Below are 11,025 nucleotides of genomic sequence, written 5' to 3' on the forward strand. Positions count from 1 at the left end.
GTTGTGACTTCTGTTTTAATATATAAGATGTGTCTATCAATTTTTAAAACATAATAAGTTTACGGTATATATTCTCATTGAATAGATTGTATCAAACTTTCACATGTATTTGTATTTTCTTCTATATATATATTTTCGGATTATTAAAATCGTAACTATATATATAAAGATTAGTAAAATATTGTTTTATTGTCATATTCAAAAATATTGTAACATTTTACAAATTTAGAAAGTTTTTTAAAAATTAAACTTTTCGCTTCATAGATTTATATTATCGAGATAATAATTAAACATTTAGTTTTTGTTTAATTTTTAAAATAAACTATATAGTTTAAAATTTGTTTTCATTGGTTTAAGTTAGTAAAGATTAACCATTGTTAGATAATATGATTTCTGTTATTGAAAAAAAAATCTTTACAATTTTAAAAGTTAACATCGACAAATATTTAAATAATTAACATATGGATGTATAGTATTACGACATTGAATTATATTTATTTAATTTATACTATCTACAAATCCAATGGATCATTTATTATTTAAATCCAATTATTGATAGCCCAATAAAAATTTCTGGTATCTCTAAAATTTAAATGATAAGATTAGAGATTAAATGTAACATGACTTTCTAGGAATAGATCTATTAGGTCCATTTTTAAAAGAATCACACATGAATCAAAGTTGTGACTTCTGTTTTAATATATAAGATTGGGCTGTACGACCAAGAAAAAAAAAATCATAATTTGGTATATAGCCAAATGCCCTAGTTTTTCTATATACACATTCCATTTTATGTAATAATGCATTTATACCCCTGAAACTAACCGGTGGAATGTGCTAAAAAAATAAAATAAAAGTTCTTAATTATTTACTGTCAAGTTACGTGGCTTAATTATATTCACATTATCTCTTTTAACTTTCTTCGGTAAATTTTGAGAAAGTGAAAGGTTTTTCCGGTGACGGTTTGGTCCACTTCCTCAAACCCTCTGTTTTGCTCCACCATCGGCGATGTCGTCTTTGTCTGTGTTTATTAGCCATCTCGAAGTGCGTTGTGAAGGGGATATCGTGCTTCTTAAATCGTTTGAGACAAGAGGTCGTTACAGTACAATCGGCGAGACGGAGCAACCCAAGCTTCTTCTACTTCGTAACGTGGCCAATTATGGTAAAGAATAGGCAACCACGAAGGCGTAGACAGTGAGCAGACACAACGACTCTTTCATTTCTTTTCCTCTTTCTCTTAAATCATTGATTCTCACAATCATGCCTTTTGATTTCATATTTTGTTTTCGTTTTTGAATCTTGCAAATGAGATTGATATTATCGCATCAGGGTTGATCCGCACTTTTATACATATCCAGTGGTGAAGACTAACGACGGCGGGTCAGTAAAAGTGTCGTTGTGTCAGAAAAAGAGAGGAGATGAAGACGATTTTTATATGGTGATGAAGAATAATGACGCCGTGAACGACCCAAAGTTTTTTGGGTTAAATGAACGACCCAAAGTTGATAGGAGAAGATGAACAGTTTTTGTTAAATTGTGTTTTATTTTATGCATATAGGATAGAAATATAAAAATATATTTGTTTTATTCATGTTATAATGCGATATATTTTGTTACTATACTATTTAACATGTTCCATTCCATTTGACGACTAATAAAGAGTGTTCTATTTTGTTTAGAAATATAGTTTATATTTTTCTAAGTTCTAAATATCGTTACATGTTTTCGAACCTGTAAAAATCGGACAATGATCTATATTGTAAATTTTAATATTACATAATATTATGTACTTTTTAGATTTTGATATTTGGGTTTAGGGTTTATATTTGGATTTAGGATTTAGTGATTAGGATTTAGTGATTAGGTTTTATGGCTTAGAATTTAGTAGGTGAATGTATGGTTGGGATCAACATTAACTTATTCCTTGTAATCATAGATATTTCATAATTTCACCAATATGTACTATGCTATGTATTTTGTTCCATTTTATTTGGATTTAGGGTTTATATTTGGGTTTATGGTTTAGTGATTAGGATTTTGAGTTTAGTATTTAGTAGGTGAGGGGTAGATCAACATTAATTTATTCCATGAAATCATAGATGTTTCATAATTTCACCAATATATACTATGCTATGTATTTTGTTTCACTCTATTTGGGTTTATGGTTTATACTTGGGTTTATGATTTATATTTGGGTTTAGGGTTTAGTAATTAGAACTTAGAATCTCGTACTTATGAGTTGGGGTTGGGGTTAGGGTAGTGTTTGGTATTTAAAAATTGTGGATGTTGTTGCGTCTTTCTATACTATTTCGGCGATATAAAATAGAACACTAAGTGCATATGTATGTGGTCAATAAACATGTAACGTGGATGTCTCATTTGTTTCATATGGCATAGTTGTAAGTCACTTCTCACCATATATTAATTATGATACGTCATGTTTACCGGGTATATAACCGGCTAACTTTGGGTGTAAATGTTAGATTCTTCATTATATCAAAATCAATGCTAGTTACTTAATTTTACTTCCAAATTTGGTTAGACAGCAAATAAGCCATTGATTTAAATGATTACCTTGTTCTATAAAAACATTGATTCAATGATACTTCCTCCGTTCCTTAAAATTACATATTCTAGAGAGAAAAATTGTTTCAAAAAAATCCATCTTTTATATTTTCAATGCATACTTTATTAACTAGTTGCAAACTTCAAAAACCTTAATTGCATTAGTTAAATTTTTATTGGCTTAAAATTATGGAAAAAAAGATAAACACAAAAAACTATGCAAATTTAATGTGTTTTATTAAGATGTGTGAAAAATCTAGAATATATAACTTTAGGAATGGAGGGAGTATGTGCTTTCCTGAAAGTATTGATAGATCTGATTAGATACTAAAACAAAATGTATACATGTGTTTTAATATTTCCTCTTTTTAGTTAGTGGACCTATAGGAGTGTCCAATCCGGATTTCGTTTCAGTTTCAGTTTCGATTTGTTTTTTGTTTTTTGGTTTTTCGGTTTATAAAAAATAGCTACCATATTAAAACTATACTATTTTGGTTTGTTTTGGTTTTATACCATTGGCTTATTTAGTTTTATACCAAAAACCATAAATATATATAAATATATTTTTCCTATTTCTTTTATTATTTAAATTAATTAGTAAGCATATTAAGTTAATAATAATAGTTTTAATAGAATAAAAATAATAAAAATTATTAATCAACAATATTATTTAATAAGTAAATATTAGCGCACATATTGTTAACGAAAAGTACAAATTATGTTTTGTTTAATTTGATAAAAATGAAAAATAACTTTTTAGTTAAACAAAATATTATATTACTAAAATCAATATTTTAATTATGAAGATTATATCAATAAAATAAATTATGTATATATTATTAATTATACTACTATATTTTAATTAATCGGTTTATTCTGTTTGATCAGTTTATATATCAAACCATATCCATATACCGCGATTTTTTATAAATAACATTCATTCGGTATATTCGGTATTACCAAATCCAAACCATTTTCTCTATTTCGGTCCAGTTCGGTTTTAATTGGTTCAATTTTAATTGGTTCGGTTTTACCGGGTTTGGACAACCCTAGTGGATCGTATAAAACAAACAATGAGACATCATGAGTGGAATATTTAGACCTGAACAATCTCTTCAGACAAGGAGACACAACGAGGCAAGTTAGTTTCCCTAGGGAAGTTTATTTTCTCCTTTAGCTGTTGTCTCCGGGGGCTGTGTGTGCTCGCTGGGTTAGTCTTTCTTCCTTGTATTGATGCTATGATCAATGATATCCTTGTATTTCAAAAAAAAAAAAGATCAATGATATCCATCGAGGAAAAGAAAAAATATTTAGGTATGTTGATATGAACGTGCAAGTTAATAAAGATAACATTGTCAATTCGACAGTAAGATGCTAGAACAACCTTAGTTTTAAAAACTTTTGTATACCTACCTAATATTGGTTCAGTTTATGCATATTCCACAAAATTTTCCAATAATTTTTTGGCCTGACCATCAAACCACACCTAATTTTTGCCTTTTGGTGAAGATGGAGATAGTCCACCCAAATATTATGTAGATTTTGGTTCTTTTTATTGGACATGTGCTAGGTTTTCTTTCTATCCAGATATTATTGTTTTTTTTTTGTGTTCTGTTGTATTATTTAGGTGAAACAGTCTGCGATGTATATACCCTCTTAAGCGGCTTTGTGAACAGTACCTACCTGTCAGTTTTTTCACATAAATTTCATCATATTAAACAAGTGCCAATTAGTTAATTGAAAAGATGATGAACTGAGACGAGGTTGATGCTTATAATATTTGGTAAGTTAGGTTGTTTGGGTTTTCTTTATGATTGAGACTTCTGCTGACCGTCTCTTGGTTTCTTATATCTAATTTAGTATAACAAAATATAACATATAAATATAAAAACTACCATTGGTAAGTGCTGTGCCTTTTATTTTTTGGTTTTAGAATAATAACTGTAAATTTTATTGATGTAGCTATAGATTAATTATTTCCAAAACACTAAATATGAAGCTCTAGAAAAATTGATTTCCAAAACTATTTTGTTTCCTATTTTAGTTTTTATGGCTGTAGCTTTAAATTTTTTCTTAAAGTATGATTGGTAAACTAAATTGGATTAGAAAAAAAAAACCGTGGAAAAACATTCACGGCACTTACCAATCAGCCCTATATTGTGCCATAACTACAAATAATAATATTAATTGGTTAGTGTTCAGTCTCTCTTTAAGACAACATTCTTCGGAGTATCCGGACCCAAGGATTCCAAATCCAACACATACATTATTGGTATTCAAAAGTGAAAAGCCTCATAGATTATTTCAATATTCATTAAGTTGAACTTTTCATAGATATTCATTAGTTAAATAACAAAACACTATCGGCGAGCATAAAACAACAGAAAATAGATTAAACACATAATCGTCAACATAAGTTGGAAGCACAGTTTATTTATCATCTCATATCAAACACAAACACGATAGAAAATAACATTGGAAGGAGTCAAACTCAAGAACCATATGTTGCACAAATTATCATATATCATCTCAACAAAAAAAAAAAACACACACACACGCACACACACACAAATCAAAACAATGGTTGGTGAAGGTTTAGTTCAGCTCCTTTTTATGCTTGTTGCTCAGCCAATTTAGGAGAACAAATTGCTACCGCGTCGCCAACGCTAAGGAAGATGTTATCCTCCCCAATCTCATCAGCAAACTTAGAAGCATGAAGCTTCTCAGTCACCACTGGTCCGGGATTTGCAAGTATCAACTGATCAATGTCAAATCAGTTAATCGATCAGATTAATCATTCTCATTGAGTCATTGTCTCAGAGAGCATATTACCTACTACAACAAAGCTAATTTATACCATTAGTTTTTGTTTGAAGTTATATCATGAATTTAGGTACATATTTGCAACACTAAGGGGGGTGTATTCAATCTAAAATTTGAGGTGATTTAATTTTAAATGAGATTTTAAGGAATTGCAGAGAATAAAATGATTTTTGTTAAACCACTCTAGAATATCACCTAAAACCATGAGATTTGAGTTTTAATTTTTTTAACTAAGAAACTCCACCCCAACACTCTAAAATCACTTGAAAACTTTAAAACTCCACGACTAAAAATATTTTCAATAACAGTGGATTTCAGAGTATTTTATAAAATGTCGAGTTCAAAAACACTGGATTTTAAATAAGTTTTTAAAATTCATGTTTTAATAACAGTAGATTTGTCATTTTGACACAAATCACCTAAAACTCTCAATTAAATACACCCCCTAAAAGATGTATTTTTTATTCTAGTTATCGAATATTTGTTAAGCAATAATGCCTTTGTTTAGTAGATTTATTGTCCTTACCTTAGTCAATTCCAGTTAACATGCTAACAAATAAATTATTAAATCCGTCCAAAGTTTTGTTGTTATGATCCAAATCTCTCGATTTAATTTTAGATAAAATTCTACAACAAAATATTTTTTTTTTATGTCCATGCGCTCTGTATAACCCTATTTAAAAATTGTCGATTTTAGTAACCAAGCTAATTGCAAGCTTGCAACCAATAAAAGTTACATTGAGTTATTAAAACACTTTACCTGCATTTGTCTCTTCTCGAGACTCTTGTGAAGTTCTTCAATGGAGTGGATACCACTGGTATCAATATCTGTAACCGCTGCGCATACATTTATATAAACCATCAGTAAACTTGTATCGTAAAATATATGTAATATTCCAACATTATGGGATCATAAGAATAGTTTTTTTTTTGATAAAGGGCTTATCATAAGAATAGTTACAATATAAATTACAAAAAAATACTGTTAAGAAGATTATCATTATAGTTGTAGGTAGAAATATCGTTCTTACGTGACATCTCAATAATTAGAAACTTGATTGCCGGCATGTCTGCTGCTTTAGCTTTTTCTTCTTCTTCTCGCAACCATCTTAGAATCCTGTCACCACATTTTAATTAATCCATGACTTCCAAACACGTAATAGGTTTATCAAAGTGGATTAGTCAAACTTATTTAGTTTTTCTTCCCCTTAATAAATTTATATCCATCTGACCTGGATATGTTACATAATAATTTGTGTTCATGTTATGGTTGCGTAGCCATTTAAAATCCAAACCGGCATTAAAACATATATATATATTAATGTGCTATAAATTTATAAATTTTCATGTTGAAAATCAAATCTCCGGGACTTGAAGATCTGAGTTTCCTTGCCACTGAAGACATCTATACTAGGAAGACTCAGAACCCTAATATCTGACTAACAGAACCAATCCTTAACCACTAGAAGTCTAGAATACCATTAGTTATTTAGTTGGTTAGTTAGTTAATTAGTTAGTTATTAACTTAAATATTTACTTTTCAAATTATATTATATGTTACTATTCATTTTTTGTCAATAACCATATTTCGGTTTGAACTGAAACCAAATAATAAATTTGTATAGTGACGATTGACGAATATGTATATATATTTACCTTTCTCGGACATAGTTGGAGTTGGAAAAGTAGATGGCAGAATCAACGCGAATGATCAAGATTCCGGGAATTTTGGCAGCATCTGGATACTGTAGAGTGTTCCGATACACATTCGTCCTTGGAAGCTTCCCTAGAACCGCTGTTCTTGGTCTCGTCACTTGCAGCAGAATCTTCGCAAACGATATCACCACCTATGGAAAACGTTTCCCCAAGAACCAAATATACGTAAGCTTTATAATATATGTACATATATTATCGATTTCATCCATGTAAGCAATCTTACGGAAATCAAGAGACCGATTTCGACTGAAATGAAAACAACTCCAAAGAAAGCTCCCATGCAAGCCGCGAAGTCGAGTTTATCGATCTTCCATATGAGAATTGCTGCGTCAATGTCAATAAGACCAAGGACGGCTGATATAATGATTGCTGCGAGGATGGCGTTTGGCGTGTACTTGAAGAGCGGTGTGATGAACACTAATGTTAGAGCTACCACTATGGCCATCACTATGTTTGAAACAGCTGTGTGGCATCCCGCCATGTAGTTCACGGCAGATCGCGAGAATGAACCTACAAATTTCTTAAATATATGTTAGCAATCCCATTTATTTGAGTATGAGACGAGTTTTTTAATGGAAGACCATAAATGTTTTCACAATATACTATATCATGCAGTCAATTTTTTTTTTTTGGGTCAAAATCATGCAGTAAATTTTGTTTTTGTTTTTTGACTGAAAAAAGGAATAGTAAAATTTTGTTAAACTTAAAAACTTCTTTTGATTAGTTAGCTTAAATTATTTTGGCAGCGTACCAGTGGCAATGTAACAAGAAGTGAGTGAACCAACAACGTTCATAGTACCCAATGCGATCATCTCTTTGTTTCCATCGATTTGATAGTCTTTCATTGCGGCAAACGTTCTTGCAATGGCTACAGCTTCCTGAAATTAAAAAAAAAAAAAATTATTAAGATAAAATTAGAAAAGACTAAATGATATCTCCCTTGTTTATGTGTGACTTACAGTTAGGGCTACCATACCAGCAACGCCCCCAATTCGGATTCCTTCGGTAAAATATTTTCCGGAAAAGTAAAGCTTACCAACTGAAATCGGATTGATTCCTTGATCTATATGCCTCACCTTCATGGGTTATGTTAAAAAATATTTTTAGTAACCAATCTATCAACTCGGGCGGTGACTCAGAAGAAAAACATTAGCAAGACTATGAAATATCATTATTCATCAATGATTAAAAACTACACATGATTCATATTGTGTGAGCTTACAATTTGGACTCCTTGTTTGTCCGCACGAGTTATAAAGACAAAGAAAGTGGAGACAACGACGGAAATAAGAGGAGCAACTGCCGGAACCCAAAAGAGTTTTTTGTTCTTCTTCCCCTGTAATCAAATATCATATTAGAGAGAAGATTCAAAGATGCACGCATATATATAATAGAGGATAAAGAAGTTACAATGTATTTGGCCACAAGAAGGAAGGTCAAGAAACTGGCACCAATGACAATAGTCTGCCAATTCCACTGGAACATTCACGAAGAAACGAAAGCGAGTGAGATATTAATTTGTTTGGTTATAATAGTAAGCATAGAGAAAGGTTATAAAAGAAAGAAGAGTATTAAAAGGTACCCCGTGACGAGCAGCCCCGAATACCGAGTGCATGACGGAAACAATATCAGTTTTCTTGGTGAACTTCTTGATGCCAAGAAAGCCCTTAAGTTGTTGGAGAGCAATTGTAATGGCTGCTCCTCCCATGAACCCAACCACAGCCGCATGTGATAGAAAGTCTATCAGGAATCCCAACCGGAGAAAACCAAGGGCAGCTTCGAAAACGCCAGCAAAGAAAGTGGCGGTGAAGGCAAGGCGGAGATATTCCTCGGGATGCTCATTCGGGTCGATCACGGCCTGGCACAGAGTGCCAAGAAGAAGAGACACCACCGCCACTGGTCCGATCGCAATATCTCTAGAACTCCCCATGCCCGCATACACCAGTGGTGGCACGAAGCTTGAATCTGTACACAAAACCATGCATTCACTATTTTTTATACATGGTAAATGTTTTTTTTTTTTGTGGACCAGCTATAGGTATTATCAACTACACTATTTCTGATAATAATTTGTTTTTCCTTAGGTTAAATATATCAAGACTTACAAAGTCCATATTTTGGATCCAAATTCGCGAGCTTTGCATATCCAATATCCTATCATCCATGAAACATATATATGATGTATATATAAAAGAAAGAAACACACAAAAATGTACGTAGACTTTATAAAAAAAATGGTGTCTTAGATAGTAAACCTGAGGGATACAAAGACTAGCAATGGTGAGACCAGAAATGACATCTCCTCTAAGTTTTCGAAGATTGTACTCTCTAGCCCATCCAATGATAGGGAAGACAGCTTGGATCCCGAGCAACACCTTCTTAGATGCTGTTTGGTCCTTAAAATCCCTCAGAGGCGCATCGTAGAAGAACGTTTCTTGAACCACCGACTTGAACTCCTTTAGCAAACCCTCCTTCGGAGGACGTGCCACTCTGTGACGAACGGATGTATTTTCATTTGCATCGGACCCTCCTCCGTCCGGCGGATTAGTCTTGGCCATTGTTGAAAATTTGAATTTGATTAGCTGCCTACATTTTTTACCATTAATAAACATTATTTATCAAAAAAAGAAATCTCTCGCAAATAATAAATAAATTATAAGCTCGTTATGTGTTTATAAAGTTTAGTTTTTTACCTTAGACGAAGGATGATATTATTAGTTTGGAGAAATTGTTGATTTGCTTGAGGAATTAGAGTTTTGCTATGTCCTTTATATAGCTGTGAAATATTTGAAGGTCAACTCTCAAGATCCCACAGCTTGGTTTTCATTTTACTTGTTAGAGTAAACATGTTTCATTTGATAAATTCAACTAAAGCCAACATATTTTTAAAAAAATATGATCATAATGTTTCACAATATTTGAGTTGTATACTTTAATTTGACACTGGGAGAAATTTATGAGCGGAAGGTTGACTTTGATAATTTATACTCTCTAGAGATAGACACCAACATACTAAATATACAATAAAATAAAATGCTGGTTCAAAATATACAAAATATTATAAACTAAAATGCTGGTTCAAAAATACACATTAATTATACATTAAAGTCATGTTCTAAAACTCCGTCGTCTAACCAATCCCATGGTAAAAAACGGTTGATGGAAGGTGAGCTTGGCAAGTTGGTCAATCGGTTGAACCCAAGCGTAATAAGAATATTCCCACATATATCAGTATTATCATGTTTAAAAGATTTTTTTTTTAAATATAGCATCATACATACTATAAGTCTATAACAGGTTATATTTAAATTAAGGTACATTTGTTGAAATGCCATACTTTTGAAAACGAAAGGGAGAATAGTACCATTCCAAGGAAAAATTGTTAAAGGTATTTATGGTATACATTTGACATATTTCTCTTTTAAAAAACACATATGCGTATGAATGAGATAATTTCAGTGATGAGAAAATAAATGAAATGTAGTTTTTGAAAATAAATAAATAAATAATCTATATAAATTAAAATTCGATAAATTAATAATCTCGATAAATTAATAATTTTCGTCGGTCTCTTCTTGGGCCGGTTCAAAACTTGACACAAATCGATAAAATAATATGATAATTATTTTTTATAAAAATCTACGTAAATATATGGTCTTACAAAAATTATAAGTTAGTAATTTATATGTATACATAATTTATATAAGTAAGAACCTATTATTATATGGAAAATTGCCAAATATGACTCACAACTTGATTTCAAACACAAAGGTTAACCCAAACTTGAATCAAATGCAAAAGTAACCTAAAAGGCTATTGAAATTACAACCAACCCCTTGTGAACAAACAAAAAAATCGAAATTTTTTTACGTTTCTAACCCCCGTAAGTCGTCTGCCCAGACGACTTTCCAGTAAACCAGA

General features: G+C 31.3%; 1 protein-coding gene across 1 annotated transcript; it reads right to left on the reverse strand.

Annotated features, from left to right (window-relative positions):
* Window positions 1-4,996: 4,996 nt before the first annotated feature.
* Window positions 4,997-9,662, reverse strand: LOC106325709 (sulfate transporter 1.1). Its single transcript, XM_013763767.1, has 12 exons — window positions 9,360-9,662; window positions 9,210-9,258; window positions 8,687-9,069; window positions 8,515-8,580; window positions 8,327-8,440; window positions 8,064-8,180; window positions 7,856-7,982; window positions 7,328-7,614; window positions 7,045-7,235; window positions 6,420-6,505; window positions 6,149-6,225; window positions 4,997-5,323 (listed from the first exon to the last, which is right to left on the reverse strand). Exons 1-12 carry the CDS (start codon window positions 9,660-9,662, stop codon window positions 5,177-5,179), a joined length of 1,947 nt encoding a protein of 648 aa, XP_013619221.1. The 3' UTR covers window positions 4,997-5,176.
* Between the last annotated feature and the right edge of the window lie 1,363 nt (window positions 9,663-11,025).

Source organism: Brassica oleracea, chromosome C2 (genome assembly GCF_000695525.1).
Source record: "Brassica oleracea var. oleracea cultivar TO1000 chromosome C2, BOL, whole genome shotgun sequence".
Taxonomy (NCBI): domain Eukaryota; kingdom Viridiplantae; phylum Streptophyta; class Magnoliopsida; order Brassicales; family Brassicaceae; genus Brassica; species Brassica oleracea.